General features: G+C 41.1%; 1 protein-coding gene across 2 annotated transcripts; it reads right to left on the reverse strand.

The window, feature by feature from the left end:
- Window positions 1-16,918: 16,918 nt before the first annotated feature.
- Window positions 16,919-21,111, reverse strand: dmrt2a (doublesex and mab-3 related transcription factor 2a). 2 transcript variants are annotated; one of them, XM_061070796.1, is made up of 4 exons: window positions 21,006-21,111; window positions 20,710-20,957; window positions 18,275-18,377; window positions 16,919-18,042 (listed from the first exon to the last, which is right to left on the reverse strand). In XM_061070796.1, exons 1-4 carry the CDS (start codon window positions 21,109-21,111, stop codon window positions 16,919-16,921), a joined length of 1,581 nt encoding a protein of 526 aa, XP_060926779.1. The 2 variants fall into 2 exon arrangements, with proteins under 2 accessions (XP_060926779.1, XP_060926777.1); XM_061070794.1 differs by having other exon boundaries at window positions 20,710-21,111.
- Window positions 21,112-26,519: the final 5,408 nt, after the last annotated feature.

Genomic DNA, 26,519 nt, shown 5'->3' on the forward strand with positions numbered 1-26,519 from the left:
AAATCGTCTTTGACAAACTTTTAAAGTGTGTTGGGCTTCATGATCTATTCTGCAGCCGGCCACCAGGGGGCGATCAAGAGAACCTGGCTTCACTTTTGGGAACTGTCATGATGTCAATAATGCAAAACCTTTTTCAGGTACTTGCGTTTCTGCAGATTTCTTCTAAAACTGTAAATCTGAAATCCCTGATGAAAATGCTGTGTTTATCTCTAATAGAATTTTCTGTTTTTGAGACACGAACGCGTGTTGAACATTCTGCCGTCGTCTGATCTCAGGAAACTTCTCATCTCAAAACCTTCTTCTCATCTCAAAACCTTCTTCTCATCTCAAAAACCTTCTTCTCATCAGAGATTCTTTACGCAGCCGGTGACATTTTCTCAACAAGGAAAAGAGAAACAATAAAACCGAAGCGAGAAACGTTTCTGCGTGGTTATTGGCTGAACTCTGTGGATGAGGATGAAAGCGACGACGACCGGGATGAAGAGCGAACAGGAGCCTCCGTCCACTTGCGTCAGCGATACCTCAGGAGAGCCCCCCCCCCCAACCCACTCTTTCAGTTACAAGCTCTGCCAGTGAAGCGTGACGGGACCAGGAACTCTTCAAACACACTTCAGACTCTTTCAGGACTCGTCCAGGCCGTTACACACACTTTGCTTTTCTCATCAGCCGAGTCCGTGTGTAGGAAGTGACTCGCTCGGCCGTTCCCCCCCCGGCCCAGTATTATTCTTTTGCCTTTTTTCCAAAACAATACCGCAACGTGTCCTGATGTAATGTAAAAATGTCTCAAATTGGGTCGTTAAAGTGCCCGAGCAGCCTGGGGGGGAGGAGCCTCTGTCCCTGAGGCTGACGCTGGCGGCGGATCCCCGGCGGTCGCGGTGAGGCGACGTGGACGGATCCTCTTTAAAACGGAGCCATCAGCACGGGAAGGAGCTTTTTTTATGATTCCCTTTGAAAAATTGATTCCAATTTATAAGAGGTCCAGCAAGGGTGTCATACGCAGTTTCTCCCTCTTAATACTAAATCTTTCAGGCAGAAGCTTTTAAAACTTCAAATGCAGCGAGCTCTGCTTACACGTGTCATGCTATCGCCCTTCAGCCGCTTCCTGTTCCCAACCCGGGGTTCATGGGTGTGAGGGGGTTCTTTCCAGTGAGAGGAGAGAGGAGCAGCTCCCAGTAAAACTCTGGTGTCTGGGTTCCTCATCAATCAGGACGACACGCGGCTCAGGTGCCTCCCAGTCCTCTGAGGGTTCCTCATCCTCACGTTTGGTGCTTTACAGCAGGTTATGACTTGGATACACAGATATTGTGTTAGGTTTGGACTTCAGGGTAAAACTTGAAATCATGGGAATGTGTTTAATATGCAGTGATTCGTCTGCAGAGGGAAAGATCTCACTGGGTGCACGAGAAATAGAAAGAAAACAGATCAATTAAAAGACTTTATTAATCCTGAAGGAAATTCCTGCTCCAAGATTACAATTTAAGTAAAACTAGATTGACAGTAGAGGTCAAACCTCCGCCAAAGGTCAAGAGTCCCTTATATCCAAATTACACAAACTCACAGATCTCAGTCCCTGAAATATGACAGATTGTTTCCATCAAGATCTGTTTATTATTCATCTGGAAAATGGTGAAAATGTCAAAATAAATGAAATCCTTCATCCTAAAAATCTTATTAATCCCTGGATCCGCCTCCTGTTCCTTGAACCTGCTCACCCACAAACACACAAACACATAAACATATAAATCAACAAACACACAAATGGACAAAGGATAAAACATTGGAAACTCTTCTCGCTGCTTATATTAATTTCTCTCTCTTGTCCTGTTCTCACATCATAGAACTCTGCTCTGTAGTTTTTACAGAATCCTGCTGACAGAGGAGAAAACACAACCTGGACTCAGTTCACAGGAGAATAAGAATCCTGTGTTTTCCTTGTATTAATTAATTAAATACAGCAACACAGCTGAGAATAAATCTGAGGAGACGATTGTTTCAAACTGGTGTACGTGTTCCCAGATGTCTCAGCCCCCCCGACCCCCAGATGTGGCTCTGATCTGTAGAAAGTCATCCAGGACAAAATGAAATATATATTAAGATTAAGTTCTAGGACTTTTTAAAACGGTTTAAACCCAGCGGTGCTGTTTCTGGAGACCACAGCACAACATGAGCTTCTGTAGAACCACGTTAATCCCATCACAGCTCATTGCTAATCCTGATAAATCTTTGTGGGTCCACATGGTCTTTAGTGCACTGATGGGGATTTCTCCGGTGGTGGTCGGATCAGATTCTTTTCTCCTTCACGTCGTGGATGAAGCCTGCAGCTGTTGAGGCTGAGCAGCCGAGCCGGGACTCACCTGAGCTCCGGCAGCAAGAAGGTGACGCTGGTGGAGGAGAAATCAGAGCTCAGCCTCCAAAACACTAAAACTGCTCCTCAACACGATGCCAAAACCATGTGAAACATTTCCAGTCTCATGTAACTTTGGAACCAGGGAAAGTATTAAAGAGTATTAAATAAACACGACAGGTGCAGATGGACGAAGATAAGAAATAAGCCTGCACTGAAAATATGAGTCGAAGAACTCGAGTGATTCAAGGAGTGAAAATGTTTGATTCTAAACTTCTGCATCAAAACGTTTCATCGCTGAGATTCTACATAATTCTGATGCTGACGTAATCAGAAAGTAGATTTAGATTTAAAGGCATCATGACAATTTGTAAAAGCAACAAAAATACAAAAAAACAAGTATTTAGAATGAAGTAATAAAGAGATAAAAAGACAAATATACACGTTAACATAACTCAATTAGAAAAACCATGGTAACAGTCCAGTGTGAGAAATTGTTAAATATTTGATTTAATCAAAACATGTGACAAACAGGAAAGAGTTTATCATTGTCTAACAAGAACAGGAAGCTCCAGCAGACCTCACGTTCTCCGGGAGTCGGTTCCATATGTGGAGAATAAAAAGTGAACACTGCTTCTTTATGTTTAGTTTGGACTCGAACAGCCGACTTTGTCATTGTGGTAAAGTGGTTGTTAAAGTTAACGTCTGAGTCCGAGATCTCTGGCTCTCTTCGTGGTTTTTAACTTGTCAGATCTCAGACTTTTCTTCTTTGTCTCCAAAAACAATGACTTCAGTTTTATCTTTTTTATCACCATTGTAAATTCGGACTTATCCAATTCCTGACTCGTTCAACGCACTTGTTCGGAGTTTGTTTGAGATTCTAGTTCCCTGAAGATGTGGATATATAAACTTGTGTCATCTGCATAACTGTGATAACATATTTAGTTGTTTTTAATGATCTGAGCCAGAGGAAACATGAAGAGGCTCCAGGACGGATCCTTGGGGAACTCCACTTGTTACTATCGTCTGCTTGAGTGTGTGATTACCCACAGACAGGAAGTCGTCTATGTCCATCCCTGTCCACCATCATTATTAAAGACAAACCTGTTGAAATGTTGATGGAAACTCAAGCAGCAAATCAAGTCAGCTGTTAATATTTCTGGTGTTAATTTCTAAAATACAAAGGTTTTATTCATCTGTTTATGAAATGTACCCTAAGTTCCTGGTGGGTTCAGAAAAAAGGCTCTAATGGTCTTTTTGTAGTTTAAAAGTGTGCAACTGGGACTCAACACAACCCAAAATGCATTGGGGTAAATCACACACACCATATTGTGAGGTTGTGTAGAACGCACGTGGCCATATTGTTCTAGGAAATATGACCCACAACACTTTCATACTAAACTTCTTAATGTTTCACAGATTGATTCGTGGCCAACGACACAACATCAAAACACCGACTGTGCCACTGTTTTCAAATCAGTAAAATCCTATTTGATAACAATCCCACACAAACACATTGTCAACACATCTGTATCGTCACACAATTAAAAGACTTTATTAATCCTGAAGGAAATTCTTGCTCCAAGATTAAAATTTAAATAAAACTAGAGTGACTGTAGAGGTCAAACCTCCGCCAAAGGTTAATAATCCCTTAAATCCAAATTGCACAAACTCACAAATCTCAGTTCCCTACATACGACAGATTCTTTCCATCAAGATTCATGAATTATTCCCTTGGAAAATGGTGAAAATGTCAAAAAAATTGTAATCCTAAAAATCCTAGAAATCCCTGGATCCGCCTCCGGTTCCTTTAACCTGCTTACAAACAAACACACAAACATATAAATCAACAAACACACAAATGGACAAAGGATAAAACATGGAAACTCTTCTCTATCCGCTGCTTATATTAATTTCTCTCTCTTGTCCGGTTCTCACATCAACCCCGTATCGTCACTGGGATATTAATATCAGAAATGACATTCATGTGTATTTGCATATCGAGAGGAAACGAGATCCGATCACAAGAAACACAAATATTGTTTTACCAGCAGGTGTGAACGGAGCCCGAGACTCTGAAGTGAACTTCTCCTCGGGAGCAGAAGTGAAGCTGAGGCTCAAACACTTTTCTGAATCAATCTACGTGACGATGAGTTATTGAGCAAATCAACACATGGTCACCTGGAAACTCAAATCCCACTTCTCAGCACGCCATGAGGACGACCAGGGGGGGGTGGAGGGGGGCTCTAACTGTCGACACGTCGCTCTCAGGCCCACAGGAAGTGGAGGTTTTTCTCTGCCTGGGTTTTGTTAGAAGAATTGTATATAAGTTATCATGTTTTGAATGTACTGCTGATGTGCAAAGTGTCTGACCTCTGCAGTCTAGCACCTCTTAGTGCAACAACATGCCTTTCAAAAAACCACAAACAGTCTTGCCCTCGAACTGAACTTCTCTTTTCAGCTCATAAGCAGAAGTATCTGAGACAGGGACACGCGCCTCTGAAAGAAGTGACGGTCAAGCTAATGTCTAGAATGCAAATGTAACCCCACCTATAACTTGTAACTGAGCTTTCGAATAAATATGCTGATGCATGGGAAGGACCGTCGAAGTTGGCTGCGACCCACTCAGAGGTCCGGACTTCCCTTGCAAGTAAAAAACCATTACTTGTTTATGTGTGGTGTTTGATTCGGTGACTTCTTACAGCATTTGATATACGTCTGGGTGCAATTCCCTCGAACAGGTTTGTTCTGCCGCTCGGGTCTTCACACGTTCACACATCACTGGTGACGGAGGAGCAGCCGAGCCGAGCAGGTTTCAGGAGGACGCTCAGCTGGAAGTTTAGGACTTTGGGAAGTTGTTCCACATGCAAAACCACCAGAGTCATTAGTATCACAGATATATTCTGTTACATCACCGAGTGTAATACATTTCCCTGGATCCCAGCGATAATCACCCGCTGGGAAATGTGGCTTGGCTGGTGTGTGTGTGTTTTTTTTCCGTCCTGTCAGAGCCGGGGCGTAAATCTCTTCTTCCAGGGTTTTGTAACGTGTGCAGGTTTGGGTTGAGCTCTCGAAGCCGAGCAGCTGAGGAGCACATGTGGAAAAGACCTCCTGCCGTCCTCCAAGGAGCCGCGTGATAGATTCCCTACAGGTGGAGCAGTTCACCTCAAACGCACAAACGCACAAACGCACAAACTGGGACGTGTGTTACAGCGACTAGGGTTGCAAAATTCCGGGAATATTCAAAGTTGGAAACTTTCCATGGGAATTAATGGAAATTAACGGGAATGAACGGGAATAAACTGGAAATGTTGTGGGTAATTTATACTAACTGTATTCACCTTGTCATATACAGACATAAATATAAACATTTTGTTTTGTCATAGGCTGATTTGAGCCCTGAGGAAACTTTGGGCACTTGACTATATGCTTCTGCATCGTTGTGTCATTCTTAACATAGGTCTTTGCACAGTATTTGCAAATGTACACAGCCTTTCCTTCTACATTGGATGGGGTGAAATGTCTCCACACATGAGAGAGTGCACGTGGCATTGTTCTGTAGAATAAGATGAGAAAAAAGTTTGTAAAAAAACACTAATGCAATGCCAGAGATATAAATAGTTAGCCAAACAATTGGAATCGTCTGTAAACATATTTTACAATTGATGGATAAATGAATGGAAATAGTCTAGATGAACAGATGAACAATCCTCAATCAGCATGCTTATATATTTCCCCAGTAATATCATGGAAACTTACCTGACTAGTCCTGCACTCTACAGCAGGCCTCAGTAGCCCTGCTGTAGAGTGAAGCATGCTGGGAGTTATCTGTGCATGTGATGGAAGAATGACCAGTGGAGGCTTGAAACTCAACGTTCCATACATCTTTAAAATAGAGTTTTGAATGATGTTGTTATTGCTCAGCGTTTAATTTGCGTATTTTTTTTTTTTTTTTCAAAATTCCCCAAATTCCCGAGCTAAACTTCCCATGGAAAGTTTCCGGAAACTTTCCGCCCCTTTGCAACCATAACAGTGACGCACATTAACTTCACCGCTGTTCGTGTTCGACCATATTTTGGGGAAACAAACCTCGAGACTCTTTCTCCTCGTTCTTCTCTCGTTTGGACTCGAAAGCTAAAAAACTTTTCGTTCACTGGGATCACGTCTGATTGGTGGAAGTTGTCACGACGTCTCTGTTCCTGCAGGTGAGATGATTTCAAGGCTCAGTGACTTGTAGTAACGAGTTCTGCAGTTTAAATCCACTTCAAACCGAACTGTCGAGCCGGACAGGAAACTGAAGATCCTGTTTCGGTGTTAATCTTCAGCACCGTGGTGAGATGGTTCGTCGGTGGAGGTCAGGAGCTCACGTCTCTTTTCTTTATCAGCTGTTTTGTGTGATTTGTTATCAGAATGTGAAGTTAGATATTTATGATCCACTGCTGCTTCTACTTTATTTGAGTATTTACTCTACTTTTAGATACACATTTAAATTGACTGCATTTATGTCTCTGCTGCAGCTACTTTGCAAAATAAGATTTTACACAAATGCTAAAAACAAAACAAAAGAATGTAAATAAGAGTTCGGGTTGAATATAAATTAATAAAAAGACAAAATCTCCCGACCACAGACTGTAAATAAACACGTCTCCACTTCCTCCCACTATCTATGACGTCATTTGGAGCTGAGTCTGTGGCAAGCAGGGGGGTGGAGCCACTGTGTCAAGTCCAACCAATCGTGAGTCAGTGTCAGCTGTCAATCATGACGTCTCAGCCCCTTTTTACATAATTAGCTTATTAAAAACAAATTATCAGAAACCTCAACACTTGAACGAGTGATAAGAACGACCTTAAATGACAGAAACCATCTTCGGTGGATCTGAGATGTACTTTGGCTTTTTTGCATCGTCCTCGTCCAATCCACTAACATGGAGGAAGTGGAACAGAACAAGCTAAAATAAACGTTCAAGTCTCTTTATGAATCGTTCATTAATGATCCTGATGTCGTTTTGTGACTTTTTCTCTGAGTAAAGAACTCAAAGACGATTCTCCAGATTATGAACAACACATTAATCTACTCAGAAGCTTTCTCTCTCCTCCTCATGTACAGCAAGAACTTACCTGGACCCACATATGTGACATGTGTGATTTGTACTGGACAGTATGGAATAACCCCCCCACCCCCCCACCCCCCCCCACCCACCCCAAACCCCCTGAAACAGAAGGAGAGCTGTGTGACGGCTGCGTTCAAAGGCCGCTGGGCTGTCGTCCCCTCAGATTGACTTTCAGGTGATGTATAGGATGAGTCCAGTGTCCCCCCCCCCCCCGAGTCTCACAGGTTCCATAAAACACTTTCATGTAGCTCGCTCACGGGAAGGAAAAAAAAAGAGAGAGTCCTGTAAAAATGTAAAGCTGGAGTCGAACGCTCGGGTTTTATTTTTCATCCGCAGGCTTCGGATTTCACTTTTTTAAACCTCGAGTCAGACTTTGCTTTGTTTCTCCTTCTGGGACAAACGTGAGGACATTAAATCTTAATGTAAAGTTTGGAGTAATCATCCAGGATATCTGCTCTGCGGCTGCATTTCATTCTCCTGTTGTTTCTCGTTGTGTAAAACACGTTTTAACAGTTTGAAGTTTGCAGCAGGAGAAGCAAAAGAGGAAGTTCTTATTCCCCCCGGCAACAGACAAAGACCAAAGATGATGTTTTCTGGTTGTTTGCACTGTTGTGAACACGATATGTCAAAAACAGCTTGAGGGAAATGTTTTACATATGTTTCAAAAGTTAATTTAGGTCAAAGTCAAAAATCAAGGTCGTTGTGACCTCACTAAAGATGTTGTTTGCCTCGTGATCACAATCTCTCAGGAACGGATTTGGCAAATTTGGTACAAACGTTCACTTGGACCAAAAGAGGAACTGATTGGAATCTGGGATTTTGAAATTGTCTTTGTAGAATTTCTTCTAATTTCTTCCAATCTTTTAAGATTAACTGATTATATTCCAGTAACCGTGACCTCAGAAGAGACTGTGAAATACATGTATGCAAATTCCACTGGTTGGTGGAAACACACGATCAAAAAGCCGTAATTCTAGTTCTGTATTTTAATATTTGGCACAAGTATCTTTAATATTAGTTTACAGGTGACACAACAGAACCGGGGTCTTGATTCACAGCCGCCTGAAGCCACGAGGCCACACCCATTACTGTGTCAATACAGATTATTTATGACCTTTACAACAGTTTCATAACACACAAAGTTCATGTTTATGTGCGAGATAAAGATCATGAGAAGAAACAACGTCCTTATCTCTGTGCTGGTGTTCGGTGAAAGTTTTGGGGTAAGCATATTTCCTATTTCTTATTCAGGTGTCAGATAAGGCAACAGCTCAACAGACAGAGAGACGAACGGACCAATCAGGTGAGAGGACTCCAGCTTCGCCACGAGAGGCGGAGTCAACAGCCTCTTCACGCAGATGAGAAATGGAAACCAGTTTCTTCACAGTGGATCGTCCACGAAACAAAATGTTGTTGATGTGAAAACACGGAGAATAGCAGCGGCCGTGTTGACTCAACAGAGACAAAGTGTCACAGTGGCAGCAGCTTCGGAAAGAGCAACTCCAAGGTCAGAGCCACGCCCTGCAGCTTCAGCAGGTTCCCACCCCCCCACCCCCCCCAGGCTGCTGACGTGGAGACACCGGGAGAAGCTGCTGAATCTGTGCTAATGAGCAACTGACATCACCTGGATCGCCCCCTGGTGGCCGGCTGCTGTAGAGGTCATAAACCCCATAGATTTATATATAAAGACTAGATGTCTCGTCTGCAATGACACAGTAAATAATGTAATTCAGAGCTCCAAATAGTTACAGTCCTCTGGTACCGTTGGTGGTGTGTCCATGTACTCCAAATAAGGCTGCCAGATTTTCAAAAATAACTTATATTTCTTTCTGAGACTCAGATGAGTTGAGTTTGATGGACCAGTGAAAGTGTCCAATGCTCCGTCCTCGCAGACACAGGAAGTCACAGTCTGGGCTTCGACTGCTGGTGTGAGGACAGACGATTAAATCCATCTTTCCGAGTGGAAATACAGAGACAGAGACGTGTCTGAGCTCGAGGTGCTGGACACAGAGCTGGACACAGAGCTGGACACAGAGCTGGGACACAGAGCTGGGACACAGAGCTGGACACAGAGCTGGACACAGAGCTGGACACAGAGCTGAAGGCCAATGCAACACACTTTAATTGCACTATTGTTGTTTTATTTTTTCTCTTCATCTGTAAAGATATAGATAGATAGATAGATAGATAGATAGATAGATAGATAGATAGATAGATAGATAGATAGATAGATAGATAGATAGATAGATAGATAGATAGATAGATAGATAGATAGATAGATAGATAGATAGATAGATAGATAGATAGATAGATAGATAGATAGATAGATAGATAGATAGATAGATAGATAGATAGATAGATAGATAGATAGATAGATAGATAGATAGATAGATAGATAGATAGATAGATAGATAGATAGATAGATAGATAGATAGATAGATAGATAGATAGATGGATAGATAGATGGATAGATAGATAGATAGATAGATAGATAGATAGATAGATAGATAGATAGATAGATAGATAGATAGATAGATAGATAGATAGATAGATAGATAGATAGATAGATAGATAGATAGATAGATAGATAGATAGATAGATAGATAGATAGATAGATAGATAGATAGATAGATAGATAGATAGATAGATAGATAGATAGATAGATAGATAGATAGATAGATAGATAGATAGATAGATAGATAGATAGATAGATAGATAGATAGATAGATAGATAGATAGATAGATAGATAGATAGAGTACTTTATTCATCCCCGAAGGGAAATTAAGTTGTCATAGCAGCCGGTATATTTGTATTTACATATATATATTTTATTTTCTATTTTAAATTTTTGATATTGTATTTTATTATATTTTATACTATTTCTATTTTTATTTTATTTTTTGGTTGTAATTACTTGAGCATTGCTTAAAGAGAGCCTGTGACTCATGTTATCTCTGTGCATTTGACAATAAAAATCTTGAATCTTGAATCTTGAATCTTGAATCTTGATGGAATCTCGGAGCAGGAAGCAGAACTCGGAGGATTTCCACTGTCGCTGACTTAACACTTTAAAATCCTTAAAACAATCCAAACTCTCTTAATATTAATAACCCATATTCAGGAGAAGTGTCTCTGGAGCTCGACCTCAACCAAAGATGAGATGTTTCCAACCAGCAGGACGTTGAATACTCAGTCATTTGCCAGATTCTCCTCCACCAGTTGATCATCTGGAGGAATCTTCTCCACCTGATCACTCACTTCTGGTCATTAGAAGATTAATAACTCGTCTGTCTCATCACTTAAAATCATTTACACGTGAATAAGAGAAATGAAATAAATCCCTGATATCATCTAAACATCGAACTGTGTCAGAAACGCAGTCAAACATTTACATATTTGTTTAATGGGGAAAAATTGAACTTGTCTTTTTGTGTTTTTTTTAACTACAACAGATCCACAGTGAGGGAGTTCTGTTTGCCCAGGGGGGGGGGTGGGGTGGTAGGGGGGGGGGTACATCAGCACATTTGAATAAACTCACATAGGCCTATGCAAATCAGAGCTTTTAAGTGTTAACCTTGGCAATGGTGCTGTTTGCTGTGGTGAGCGTGAGCCAGGTGTGTTAGCAGAGTTACAGCTGCTCCACCTGCACTGACCCCTGCACGCCTCCCAGGCCACGCCCCCAAGACCACGCCTCCAAGGCCACGACGTGACGGGGAGACGGCGCCAGAGTCAACAACCCGGGACAGAAACAACATCTGTGCCCAGCCGGAGTGACGGCCCTCTGCAGAGCGGCGACTTCTTTGGGCGACAATGCAACACAATGCAACACAATGCAACACAATGCAACACAAAGCGTTTTTCCATAGTATTTACATGAATGTTTAGACTGGCAAATCCCCGGCTGGAGCAGAGCAGGTGGAGAAGACGACTGTCGAAGTGACCACATCAGAGCGTCTTCGTTCAAAGGTGTCGAAACACAAATGAACTCAAAGGAAAGAAAACGCTAAAGAGAGAGTTATTATATGAGTTATCAGATTTAAAGATGGGATTAGAAACACAAACGCTGGTGGACGGTCACGTTTGTGTTTCTCTGAAGCTTCACGTCTTCAAACTCCGGCTGCTCAAGGATTTACAACTATTTGCATTCACTTGCAAATGTCTCCATCATCTGATCTGGAAGTTGCTGGATTTGACTTTGTGCTTCATCCTCTCGTGAATGTTGCAAAATGTCTCCGGGGGAACGAACTTCCAAAGCAGCTTCGATTTGCACACGGACGTCAGAGCGATTTTTGTCTTTAGAGAAACCGAATGAAATGAAACAAATGTCTTTGTCTTGAGTCCAGATCCCAGTGGAGAAGCTTCAACACGCTCCGAGCGTCAGTTTGTGTCACAGAAGAAGAAGCTTCAGTGTTTCCTCAGCCGAGCTGCAGGCGACTGAAACAACACAAACAGGAGCAGCAGGTGTCACACGTGTTTGTTCTCAACCCTCAGGACAGGAGGCAACTGATCGCAACACAATGGACAGACTGTGTGAATGTGTAAACACGGCAGATTAGAGGTGAAGTTACAGAAACACTGGATTGTAATCGATTACGATTCTAATTATCGAAAGAGACGGATTCAGATCTGCAGATCCAGGGATTGTTTGAGATATTCATGGGACTGATATCTGTGAATTTAAAGGGATTATTGGGCCTTGGTGGAGGTGAACTTTCATTATTGAATCATTTTGATGTGTATTGGTTTATTTGGTCCGAACCTGGGAAGAAACAAGTGGATCCATAAATTTCACACGTATTTTTCAAACATTTTCATCAGGTTTTCCAGGAGTTATGAGCTTGAGGAGCCGAGCAAATGTGTAAACACGGCAGATTAGAGCTGCAGTTACAAAAACACTGGATTCTAATCGATTATGATTCTAATAATCTTCACTAACGAGATTCATTCGAAAAAGGACAGAACCAATTTTCTTGAAATGTAACATTTTGGGACGGATTCGGACAAAAGCTGCAGATCCAGGGATTGTTTGAGATATTCATGGGACTGATATCTGTGAATTTAAAGGAACCATTGGGAACCTTGGTGGAGGTGAACTCTCAGTGTTGGTTCATTTTGATGTGTATTGGTTAATCAGACATCAGAAAGTTAACACATCTTCCGCCGCAAACTAAAAACATACCTCTTCCGACTCTACCTTGAATAAAAACAATTTAAAAACAAAAAAAACCTAACAATATAGTAGCACTTAAATGTCACTTACTTACAGCATTTTGTAATTTTGCTTTATTTTTGAAGAAATTGTACTTTCTTGATTCTTGTTGTTCTTGGTTTGTTCCCTCAGGGTTGAATTGTAAGTCGCTTTGGATAAAAGCTTCAGCTAAATTAAAAATGTAATAATGTAATTTGGTCCGAGCCTGGGAAGAAACAAGCGGATCCGTACATTTCACAGGGTATTTTTCATCAGGTTTTCCAGGGATTATGATCTAGAGGAGCTGAGAGACAGAGGAAACTGTGAATCGCTGTTTTTTTTTTAATACTTTATTTACAATTTTCAGATACATAACAAAGTGTTGACAAGACATAATAAAAAACAAACAACAAAATAAAAACAAGCTGCCAGACAGATTATTCATTTACATATATGTGAATCGCTGGTTGACATCGTCTCCCAACTCCAGCTCTTCACCAGTAAAGGTTTTTAAACATAAATACAAAAATAATTAATGACACTAAAGTTCTGCTGTGAAAAGATCAGTGTTTTTTCACAGCTCATCCACACTCCACAATCCCTAAAAGCTCTGGAATCTCCTCGTCTTTCCAGGTTGATGCGTTTGCATTGATCCAGTTTCGTGTCTGAAGCGTCGTCAACTCGCCCACTCGCTCGCCCACTCGCTCGCCCACTCGCTCGCTGTGGACCCTTCACACGTGTTCCTCTCTCACATGGCTTCACTCACACTTTCCACCAGGGGACCGACTCGAACACTTCTCACGTTCAAACTCTCTGGAAAACTCTCAGGAACAGATTCAGACTTCGATTTAAGTGCAGCTCTGAAAAAATAAAAAAAACTCTCTTCCTGATTCCTCATTTTTGGAAGCCTGCAAAAAAAAAAAAAAAAAAATGTGGGAACCAGTTCTCTAGACATTCATGCAAATTCACATCAATTGCCTTCATTTGCATGAGGCGGCCTTTGAAAATGTTGCCGTCAGTTTCCAACTTACAAAACGTTTTATAAGCAAACTGTCAACTTTCAATATGCTCCCAAAGAGACACGTGGGTCACTGGGAGTTTAAATCTAAATGTGTGTGTTTTCAGGATGTTCCCAGACCCCTTCAGCCACCAGCCACCAGCCCCTCGGCCCCCCTCGGCCCCCCTCAGCCCCGGGCCTGTCAGTCTACATGGTAATGAAGTGGGAGCACCTTGTCACAAAGCTGCAGAGCAACACATTTCTTACTGGATTACAAGGTGCTGGGAAGGAATGCAGCCACCGACCAGTGCTGCTGCTGCTGCTGGTGGAGACAGAAACAAGCCGCCCCCCCACCCACCCCCCCACCCGGCCCTTCACGCCCGCTGGTCTTCGATGCAAAATACAACATGTGCCATTTATATCCAGAGTCACAATAAGCCGGCGTGTTGTTTCTCTCTCTCCTGTGGGTTTGTGGCGCTTTACAGATTCTTAATGTGCAGAGGATTGTAGCGTATCAGAGTCGGTTGGCGTGACAACAAGGGGGACGGATGGCTTGGTCCAACACCTGGAGGAGGGTGTGTGTCTGCGTATGTGTGTGTGTGTGTGTGTGTGTGTGTGTGTGTGTGTGTGTGTGTGTGTGTGTGTGTGTGTGTGGAGATGACTCAAGCAGTGATAAAGCAATAAACCGAGCTCAGTCACTGGCAGGGCAGCTCGATGTGATATGGGCGGGAGAAGAATGGAGCTGTTGTATCACAGCAGGTGTGGGGGGGGGGAAGATCCTACAGACTTCATTTCATATAACTCAATACTTTTTTAAAACTATTGATTTTAATCTCAAATCGGACACAGTCGGACGAGTCTCTGATTTGGACGCGTCTGAATCTGAGTCTTCAAACTGAATCGTGTCCAGAAGAAAACGTGAAACTAAACATGTCACTGCTGCAGCTTCGTCTGTGCACAACCACAACAAAGCTACCAAACTGGAATTAGTTGTAAATGTGATAAAATGTTTAAAACAATATATTGTGATGGTTCGTGAATTGTTGGATAAACTTATATGAAGTGTTAATAAAATGACTTTTAACATCAGCACATGACAAACTGTGAGTGACCTCTGTTGTGTTGTCTTGAAACCAGAGCTGCTGAAAGACAAATTCCCAGGCCGAGTGTGTGTGTGTGTGTGTGTGTGTGTGTGTGTGTGTGTGTGTGTGTGTGTGTGTGTGTGTGTGTGTGTGTGTGTGTGTGTGTGTGTGTGTGTGTGTGCGCGTGTGAGTGTGTGTGTGTGTGTGTTGCTTTTTTCCGAGCATCGTAGCATGAAGGAAAGTTACTGAAAGTCTCCTAAATGTCAAACGACACCTGTGGACTCCAAACAAAATGCTACTGTGAGAACTAATACTGTTGATAAAAGGTGTGTGTGTGTGTGTGTGTTACTGTGTGTGTGTGTGTGTGTCACTCTGCTGACATGTTAAATCTCACACATGAGACTGTCAGGATTTCAGCAGATACTTATCAGTGGCAGTTAGTGCAGACAAACACTGTCACCTTCTGCTCAGCAGCCAACTGCTGCTACAGCACACACACACACACACACACACACACACACACACACACACACACACACACACACACACACACACACACACACACACACACACACACACACACACACACACACACACACACACATTCTCCCACACAAAGACACACACACACATTGTTAAGTCATAGACAAAACAATGTCTTCATTGTGTTCAGGATTTGATACTTTGAGTCAATAAATGTTCACAAGGGGAAATTTGCCAAAAACAACATACGGACGTGTGCACGACATTTATTATGATTAAAATTCATCTAATTCAACATTGTGTCATAATTTCTACTGTTTCCATCATAAAGATATGATGTTTACACCGAGTTACGTTCAAACTCAGGACTCTTACAGCTGCGTCTCTTCACGAAATCCACGTGTTTTTATATTTATTCCACCGCAGAATTCAGCCTGGAAACTTCTGGATGTTTATAATGATTTAAAATAAAATGTTCAGCTACTTTAATAAATGTTTGGTCTGAATCCAGTGACCTCACACACGTCATCTTCCTCTTTCTCTGTATCCCCAGTGAATTAGCAGTAAATTAAAATTTGCCGACTGAATATTTCACATTAAACAGAAATGGAGAAGTTGAGGTGAGAAAACCCTCAGAGCCCGAGTGTGTGTCTGGTCCTCACACAGATAGTAAGACACGCTCACACACTCTTGAAGTGTAGTCGTCCCTCTGTGGTGACACAACATGTCATCATCACAGGACTCGTGGAGACTGAACTCCGATCTGTGACTTTCCTTTCACCCGGCGTCCTGCTCATTATTCCACGGATCAGTGTTCTGCAGCTCATGTGAAACCCGTGTTTGGAGCATGTCTTTCAGCGAGGACACACACACACACACACACACTACACACACACACACACAGACACACACACACAGATGGGCGTCTGTAACTGTGAAGGAACGAGTGGAGAGAGATGATCTCAGATTAATGTGACGTCTCGTGTTTCAAACCTTGTAAAACCCTGTTGGTTCACGTTCACACGAGATTTTTATTTTGTGTTATATCATAAAAATAATGACTTTCACTGTAATTTATAGTTAAAAATAAACTGAGCCTCAAATTAATATGAATCAATTTGTATTTAAAAGGACTTTTGACCTCAAATATTAAGATATTTGATTTGTTCTGTTTAATAGAACACGTTATATTCTGTTGTCAGTTATAACTCTATAACTATAAATGATAACCAGCACTTTTAAGATATTTATTTTACCATGCACAAAATAAGTCAAACTTCAAAAATAAATAAGTTAAAGGTATATTACAAATTCTACTATAATAGGGCTACAATAATAAAAAGTAAGGTAAATGATTTTTTTAAGTACGTCAAACTTTAAAAGTTGTAAATAAGGAAACTGTTTGTCACTCAGAGTTTTTATCCGCTTCACTTCTGACCCGAACACAAAGCTGCTCTCAGTTAAACGTGAAAATGAAATACAAGACTTTTTATGGAAAGCGTTGGGTCTTATAAAGTTTATTGACATGAGGAAAACATCGGTATAATGTTTAAATACTCTACACAATAAAGTTATTAAACATGCACATGTAAAATATAATATACTGTACATAAATATCTCCAGCTCGTGTGTTTCCTGACTCAGTGTCTGCAGGTTCCTGGGTCTGAGATGAACCTGCTGGTTTCAGTGCAAGAGAAGAAGCTGGAGTGAAGTCAGTGGAACGCTCGGCTCATGGCGGGGGGGGGTCGCTTCAGGATGGCTTCCACCGAGAAGGACAGCGACTCGCCGGACGCCATCTTGGTTCCCACGGGCTTGGACAGAAAGTCTTTGGCGTAGCGGTCTGTGATTCTAACAGCCTGAGCGTCCTTGGCCGATCCCTCCCTGAACTTGCGGGCGGCTTCTTCTAAGAGCTCTTTGCAGTACGGAGGGCGGAGCTCCGGCCCAACGCCACCACCACCACCGCTGCCGCCTTTCTCACTCAGCGAGTGCTGGATGAGGGAGTGGAAGGAGTTGAGTTTCATGGAGAGCTTAGCACTGTCCTTGCTCAGCTTGTTCAGGACGTGCATGGAGTTTTGGGGGTTTTGGGGGTGAGAGCTGTTGGGGAAGGATTGTCCAAAGCCCCTCTTCGGGGGGGCGAAGGCCGAGCACTCCCTCTGCCCCCCCACGCTGCCGGGAGCTTTGGGATCCGGCTGCGGAGGATTCGACGAGTCCTGCAGCGCCGCCGCTCGGGATCCTTCCAGTTTGGCGGCGAACGCGGCCGCAGCTTCCTGCTCGGGCAGCTGGCTCTCGGCCGCCGCCGTGGCCTTGGGTTCCCACACGGCGCCGCCCGGCTTCATGTTCTGCACCGCCGTGGCGTTGAACAGGCACTGCTGGTAGAGCAGGGCGTCGCCCAGGTTGGACGCACTGCGCGGCCACATCATGAAGCCGCCTCGGGCCGGCTGCAGCGGGTAGTGGCGGTAGGTGGTGGCCACGCTGACGTTGGAGGAGATGAGCTCCACGTTGGCCGGCCCCCCGGGGTACTGCATGGTCAGGTCCAGGCAGTTGGGCCCCATGAAGCCGCACAGCTCTTTGGGCGGCGGCTCGGACTGAGCGCCCGGCGAGTAGGCCGTCTTGTAGGAGTTGTACTCGGCGGCGTGGTGGACCATGCCGTTGGGGAAGAGGAGCGACGCCCCCTGGCTGTTCTCCATCAGCTCGCGCTCCTTGTACTCCCGCTCCAGCATGATGCTCTCCAGCTCCTTGTCGGCGAAGGCCCTCCTCTTCCTCATGCGGTCGCTCAGCGGGGGGGGCAGAGACGCGTTGGCGGAGAGGTACGGATCCGTCTGCACCGGACGATAGCCTGTCGACACAAGATCCAACATTTACTGCTCGGTTCACAGGTTACTTTAGAGGAAGTGGAAACAAGTCTCACAGATGTTAGAAAGTCCTGAAAACTGTCAGAGGGAGAAAGGAAATCTGAGAACAGACGGGAGGGAAGAGAGGGATTTAGATAAACCGAGTTAAACCGAGAGACGAAGAAGAAGAGGACCGGAGAGAAGACGAGTGAGAGACGCCGTCTGATTGGCTGTTACCTTCCAGGATGCTTTTGGCGAGCATGGTGGACGGTCGGATGTGACGCTGGTAGATCGTCCTCCTCTCGGCTGGAAGGTGTTTCCCAGAGATGCCTTTCTTATCCTGAGAAGAAAAAAAATAAATGTTTTAAATAATATCAGATTTGTCCCAATAATGTACAGGTAAAAAAATCTGAAAATAAGGGATATTACTAAGTTACACAATTTGAATAAATCAATAGGTTGTAATAAAATTACACAATATGCATACAAAAGACACACAACAGACACACAACAGACAACCTTCCAGCTGCATCGTCTTTAAAATACATTTTTTTAACCAATACCATAAAAAACATATAAAAAAAATGTATCCGTTTATTTTGTTGTTTGTGATTAAAGACTTTTATCTTTGTATGTGAGATGAGGAGAGAGACAGGATTCAGAACTTAAATTTGTATTTAAGCATTAAGCATTTATATTGATTTTTAATAAATACACTGATGAATGACAACAACTGAGCATTCAGTAAATTAAATAAACTTTTACTGAACCTTAAACTCAATCTGAACAAAGTTAAAGTGAAGTTAAACCTTCACATGTGGAAGCTGAAGTTTGGTCGAAAAACAAATCAGTATTTTTCTCTGGTTATTGCTCAACTGTGGAAAAACCAAAGTGACAAATCCCATTCTAATGTAAATGAGTTGTTCTTTCATTTACATTAGAATCCTTCAGCCTGTCTCACTGTTAAACTGCAGAATTCATATCGCTGCTCATATAACGGAGCAGATTAATCTACGTGTTAGATCTGACATCGAACATGCGAAGCTTCAGTAAAGTTCAGTTAGAGACGAGTACGAGTGGAACATGAAGATATCTACACAGCGACAGACACACACACATGAGAGAGAGAGAGTGTGACACTATGAGCCAACAACACACAAACACAGCCTGTAATCTATGATGCAGACGATGCAATTAAAGATTAGTTTAACATCAGAATTTACTTAATGTTTTAAACATGTTTGACAGATTTTATTAGGAGTTAAATAAAGCAACTGGACACAAGATAGAACTGAATAATAAAACATATGAGAAGTGAAATCAGGATTCTGAAGAACACTTAATACTTTAAATCAATTAAATTTAGTTTGTATATTTTCTCAAATCACACTTTGCCTCAGACAGAACTTCACAAGGAGCTGAGTCCTCTGTATTTTAATGAATTTAGAAGTTTTGTTTGTTTATGCTTTAATAAAGTTTAGTTTTCTTTGAATTGTGCCTGAGTTGTTTTTAAAGCTTGAATCTCTACAAACTACTTTATAAATAAAATTAACTTGAGTTGAAGCTGAATCACTTCACGAGTTATTTAATTTAAATGCTCAGAATATTAAAGCTGCTCACACGACTTCTCAGTTTTTATTGAATTTAATTTAATCTTATTATTGCCTTATCTGTTGGTTTCATACATGTCTCATATTTCCTTCAGTCATTTTATATATAATGTTGTTGTTTTAAATTTTATCTCATTGTTGTTTTGATATTTTTATATATTCCACATATTTTAACTGTATATTTCTCCAGTATTAAAATACACATTATATATATTACTAGACATATTAACTGTACATTGAGTGTATTATAACATTAAGTGTATTATAACATTGATATATATTATAACATGACGATTATTACAACGCTTTTATATATAGAGTAATATATAAAAGCACATTATATATATTATGAGATGAGTGTATTATAACATGATATATATTATAAGCTTTAGATCATTACAGTATTATTTAAACACTATATATGTATATATTGTAGGATGTGTTACCTCCGTGGCCTGCTGCCTGCGCATATAACATTAAGTGTATTATAACATGATATATATAATACATGAGGATTATTACAGTATTATATAAACAGTATATATATCGAGAGAGAGAGTGAGTATTACCTCCCTGGCCTGCTGCCTGCGCATATAACATTTTGTGTATTATAACATGATATGTATTATGAGCTGAAGATTATTACAGTATTATATAAAGCACAGAATATATATATGTATATATATAGAAGGTAGTATTACCTCCGTGGCCTGCTGTCTGCGCATATAACATTAAGTGTATAATAACATGATATATATATAATAAGATGAACATTATTACAGTATTATAAACAGTATATATGTATATAGAAGGTAGTGTTACCTCCGTGGCCTGCTGCCTGCGCATATAACATTAAGTGTATAATAACATGATATATATATAATAAGATGAACATTATTACAGTATTATAAACAGTATATATGTATATAGAAGGTAGTGTTACCTCCGTGGCCTGCTGCCTGCGCATATAACATTAAGTGTATTATAACATGATATATATAATAAGATGAACATTATTACAGTATTATAAACAGTATATATGTATATAGAAGGTAGTGTTACCTCCGTGGCCTGCTGTCTGCGCAGCGCCACCTGCGCAGCCATGACGCGCTGCCGCTCCACCACCAGCAGACAGTTCGCGCACTGACAGTCTCTCCAGCGGCAGAAGCGCTTGTGGCCCTTCAGGCAGGACACTACCCCGTGGTTCCGGCAGCGGGCGCACTTCGGGGTCCGGCTCAGCTTCCTCTGCTCCCCCGGGCCAACGGGACCCGAACCCGGGCCGACGGGACCCGGCTGGTCCTCGCTCTTCACTTCGTCCGCCTCGTCCTCCTCCGAGGCTCCGGGTCCGGGTCCTGGACCGGGTCCGGGACCGGGTCCGGGACTGTAGGAGTCCGCCGGGTCGTCGCTCTCCGTCTCCAGACTCTCCACGTCGATCTCGAACTCGCAGCCGGTGCTGTCCGACATGTCTGCTCGGGTCCTGCGTCCGGTCCGAGAGCAGAGATCCAGTCTGGAGACAAAGTGGAGTTAGAGTCTGCTGCTGGAATCACTCATGATTCACTTATTATAAACTTATTATAAACTTATAATAAACTTATAAACGTCTGTTAGACTCATGATAAACTTATAGTAAACGTACAAACCAGCCAAACTTCTGATAAACTTAGTAACTTCTGTTAAACTCATGATAAACATATAATAAACTTGTAATAAACTTATAATAAACTTATAATAAACTTATAATAAACTTATAATAAACTTATAAACGTCTGTTAGACTCCTGATTAACTTATTATAAACGTATTATAAACTTATAAACCAGCCAAACTTATGATAAACTTATAAACTTCTGTTAAACTCATGATAAACTTATTTCAGACTTTTAATAAACTTACAATAAACTTGTAATAAACTAGTGAACAGTATTTCCTCCAAACTAACACACTCCAGCTTCAGGGACTGAAACTAAAAAACATTTGTAAATTTAGTTTTTCTATCTTCTGTATATTTGCTTCCATTATTTGTTCGATTAATTCTCATATTTCTCTTTATCTTGCTTCATCTTTATTTTCTCATTTTACTTCATGACAACAACGATGTTTGAATCTTGAAACATGAAAATTAAGATAATTAACTCCATGTTCCTGCTTGTTGATTATTCCACATGGATCAAATAAGAATAAACACAGATTATTAAAGTGCGTTTTCCAATTAACTCTTAAGAAACCAAACTAAAAGTTCAATTCAGTTTTTTGCTCCTGCAGATAAACTTTTACATTTTCTTGCACAAAATCAAAACAACAAGTCTTATTGAGCATAAATTAAATTAATGTGCAAAAAGGGTTTAAAAGTGCAGAGTACAAAATAAAGTTAAAGTTTTATGACTTCTGAAAGTGGCTGAACTAGCAAATAAATATGAAATAGGTCATAATAGAAAATGCTTCAGTCCAATAATGTGTCTGTCACAACACATGCACAGTGAATTTAAGTGGAAACTTCACGCAGAGTTTTAGAGTTTTAGAGTTTTAGAGTTTTAGAAGTTTTTAGAAGTTTTTAGAAGTTTATAACTTTGTGTTTTCTGATCTGTGGAATAAAGGAAACAAAGAGTTGCGTTTACCTCCAGAAGCTGATTCACGGATCTGGTCCAGGGTTGTTGAACAATGTGCAGACAGACACACACACGGACACACACAGACACACACTGTGGGTCCAGGTCGGTTAATTGAAGCAGTTAATTGAGCCCCTCTCTCTCTCTCACTCACTCTCACTCTCTCTCTGTCTCACCCACTCTCTCCCTCTCTCTCTCTGAACTTCTCTCCGTCTTCACCTCGCTCCTATGAACCGCTGCAGTCTGAGCTCTCTCCTCTGATTGGCTGCAGCTCCACACTCACCCACCAATAGGACTGCGAGCAGTTACCCGGGGGGGAGGAGGAGGAGGAGGAGGAGGGGGAGGATCAGCTAGTAACGACGAAGAGTAGTGTGATTACTTTTTCTGAATAAAGATCAGATCAGAATAAACATAATAAATAACTTTTATATGTTAACAGCAGTTTTTAGATTGTTGTCTGCTGCACATTTCATTCAGACAACAACTGGACAATCGCACAACTACACAACCCATATGTTATATTGCACACTTTAAAAACAGAGTTGAATATATACATAATTTTTATTTCTACTTTTATTGTACATAGTATTTGTATTTTTATTCATGCTTTTAAAACTGGATGTTCCCATTTAATTGATGTTCCGATTGTTAAATCCTTTATAAGGAGGATCAATGAAGGTTCAACTTAACTTAACTTAACTTAACTTAACTTAACTTAACTTAACTTAACTTAACTTAACTTAACTTAACTTAACTTAACTTAACTTAACTTAACTTAACTTAACATAACTTGTCTTAACTTGTCTTATCAATAGATCTCTTTACAGCACATGATCACAGGTAGTTATCCATAAACAGTTCAGTTGAACAGTTGAACTGACGGACAGCAGGAGACACAATCGTCTCTTTGTCTGTTTCCCACAGACACACACACACACACACACACACACACACACACACACACACACACACAGGACGGTGCTGGGGATGTTTTTAAGTTTTCACTGTTATTGTAATGATGGAAACAAGCTGGCACATGCATTTCCTTTGGGATTAATAAGGTCTATTGTATAATATTGTATTTTATTAAAAGGGTAAATGGTCTTTATTGCAGTTAAAAACAACAAGTGTGTGTATTGTGAGAAACTCTAATCTCAGAAGTCATCTGTGAAAGTTCTTATCTTCCATCTTGAGGAGAACGACTCCACTGACGGATTTAGTTCACGTCCTGGTGGTTTATCTTTAAAAAACTTTGTTAAATTGCTTCTGTTTTGTATGTGTCACGTTATGAAACGTCGTATTATTGCATCACAGAAAGTTTTTCTCTTTATCAATCCGCCCGACAGGGATTTTCTCAAAGTGGGAAAAGTCAAATCATTGTTCCCTGAAGTACAGTGAGGTCAAATCTTTACATTTCTTTATTTTTATTTGTTGTTTTTTAACTTAGAGTCAAAAATGTATATGTGTATGTTGTCATTTAGTTAAATTGTCTTTTAAATATAATTTTAATCTCTTAATTTCACCCTTAATTCAAATTAAAACACAGATTGCAGATTACAACAGAACAGATAAACGCAATATTTTTCAAATGTAGTCCCATAAGAAAAGAAGCAGGCGCTCTGAGGTCTCTAGTGTAAGATCCTGTGATGTGTGTGTATTTATCTTTGTCTCTGTGGTGATGCAGGTTCTAATGAGCCTGTGTCAGAAGCTGTGTTTACAGAGTCGTCAGTGACCCGGCAGATGGGTGGGGGTTTGGGGGGGGGGGGTGGTAAATGTGTCATGCAGGTTGATACAGTCCGTCGTCCTGACACAAGCAGCTCAGGAGGATAACAGTGTTTTCACAACAATCACACCTCCAACTAAATAACACAATGTCAGCTCGTCCTGCAGCAAACAACCAGAAGCTCACCTGAAACACACAACACAACTTCAACACTATCACCAACTGGGAACAGTTATCACTATAACACTATAATCCCTAATAACAAAAATAATCATCCTTACACGTAAAAAAAACCAAAACTTTAAGACTGTATTTCCAAACCATGATGTCGAACTTGAAACTGACCTTTAATACACTTTATAGATCAAAGGTTACCTCGTCCCTTAGTGCTCAACAATATCTTATATTTTCACTTAAACATTTCAGCAGAACTCCAATAAAAATGTATCCAGACCTAGGGTTGCAAAGGGGGGGAAAACTTCCTAGTAAATTTCCGGAAACTTTCCGGTCATGTAAGTTTCCATGATATTACTGGGAAAATATATTAGCATGCTGATTGAGGATTGTTCACCTGTTCATCTAGCCTATTTCCATACATTTATCCATCAATTGTAAAATATGTTTACAGACGATTCCAATTGTTTGGCTAAATATTTATATCTCTGGCATTGCATTAGTGTTTTTTTACAAACTTTTTTCTCATCTTATTCTACAGAACAATGCCACGTGCACTCTCTCATGTGTGGAGACATTTCACCCCATCCAATGTAGAAGGAAAGGCTGTGTACATTTGCAAATACTGTGCAAAGACCTATGTTAAGAATGACACAACGATGCAGAAGCATATAGTCAAGTGCCCAAAGTTTCCTCAGGGCTCAAATCAGCCTATGACACAACAAAATGTTTATATTTATGTCTGTATATGACAAGGTAAATACAGTTAGTATAAATTACCCACAACATTTCCAGTTTATTCCCGTTAATTTGACACAAACCTTCTGTCTTTCTCCTTCAGTGTGTTTTGCTTTAAATGTCTTTTTCTTGCTTCTTCCTTCATGAGGACGTCAGGCCTGAGTCCTGTGGGACCTGAGCTCTGAAGAGGAATGTCCACCTCCTGGTGACGTTCGGCTCTTTGTTCTCAGCGTATTGAGAGAAAAGCCTCGACTCACAGGAGTAAAAAAGAGACTTTGCAGAATTTGCTCAGCGACCAACTGACTTTCATGGGAACTGACGAGGACACAATGCAGTGGCTGCTGAGCAGAAGCTGGTCGGACTCGTGGCTTTTGTTCGTGTTGACTTGTGACGTGAAATGAATGAACTCGTTTTAAAGAAGGACATGAATCTCTGTCATGGACGTGGAGAACATGGTCCTTCTGGTTTGACATCTTTAAAACTGGATGATAGCAAAACAAATGACAAATCTTAATTATTAATTTAATTATCTATTAGCTATTTTTTAATGTCCAGGTAACAACCAAAAAGCAATCATGTTATATTTGTATTTCATGTCTTATTTTAAAGGATTCAGGTTATTTTAATTATAAACTTGTGACTTTTTCTCTTTTCCAGCATCATAATAATCATGATAAAAAGTTGAAGCTTTTTAAAATCTTCCGGAACTAGTTTGTCGTCTGGATTTTTATGAAATCTGTCTGAAAGTGTGTTTATTCATAAAGCTTTTATTCATCTGTCATTATATATTATATCTGTACTCTTGAATGGGCGGAGTCTTTTAGCACATTTAGCTAACACACATGTTTAACCCTGATCTTCTAACTCATTTAAAGTGCATTTGTAAACAAATTTCATATTTAACTTGAAGGTATTTTTCTTTGTGTAACTTTATATTTTTAAAACAATCATCTATAGAATGAGCTTATACCACAGGATGGTTTCATTTAACTGCAGATAAAACTATAACTTGTACAGTTTATTGTATTGTTTGTGTTTAACACTTTATATTTGAGCTCCTTATGAACTGAAACAATTTTATTTGTGCAGTTTTCTATTGTTCACCTTCGTGTCAGAATCAGATTTGAATTCTCCGCCCTCGTGTTCGTGATCTTCTTCTTGTCCTTCTTCTTCTTCTTCTTCTTCTTCTTCTTCTTCTTCTTCTTCTTCTTCTTCTTCTTCTTCTTCTTCTTCTTCTTCTTCTTCTTCTTCTTCTTCTTCTTCTTCTTCTTCTTCTTCTTCTTCTTCTTCTTCTTCTTCTTCTTCTTCTTCTGTTGAACGGAGAGAAGCCTCCTGAGGAGAGTTGTCCCCGGTGTTGTTCTCCAGATGTGGCTCCTCCATGTGCTGGAGGTGAAGACGTTGGACCTGCAGGTGCAGCTTTATTTGCCACTTGGTCTTAATTTATCACAGAGGTTACGACCAGCCCCCCCCCACCCCCCCACCGGGCGGCCGCTTCCACACCAGGAATGCTTTGATGTGGTGAGCCAGGCTGGATGGTCGGACAGGAGCTCGACCCTCCAGGTGAAATGTGTTGTCTGTGTCCACGGCCTCATTATGGAGCAGCAGTGTGGGGCTGGGGGGGGTCTGGGGGGG

This window comes from Limanda limanda, chromosome 5 (assembly GCF_963576545.1).
Source record: "Limanda limanda chromosome 5, fLimLim1.1, whole genome shotgun sequence".
Taxonomy (NCBI): domain Eukaryota; kingdom Metazoa; phylum Chordata; class Actinopteri; order Pleuronectiformes; family Pleuronectidae; genus Limanda; species Limanda limanda.

Excerpts from the sequence above, each read along its gene's own strand:
- dmrt2a (XM_061070794.1), bottom strand. The coding sequence starts at position 21,111 with ATGTCGGACAGCACCGGCTGCGAGTTCGAGATCGACGTGGAGAGTCTG. Across the intron at positions 18,378-20,709 it reads GCAGACAGCAGGCCACGGAG|GATAAGAAAGGCATCTCTGG; the intron begins GTAACACTACCT and ends TTTTCTTCTCAG. Across the intron at positions 18,043-18,274 it reads CGCCAAAAGCATCCTGGAAG|GCTATCGTCCGGTGCAGACG; the intron begins GTAACAGCCAAT and ends TTGTGTCGACAG.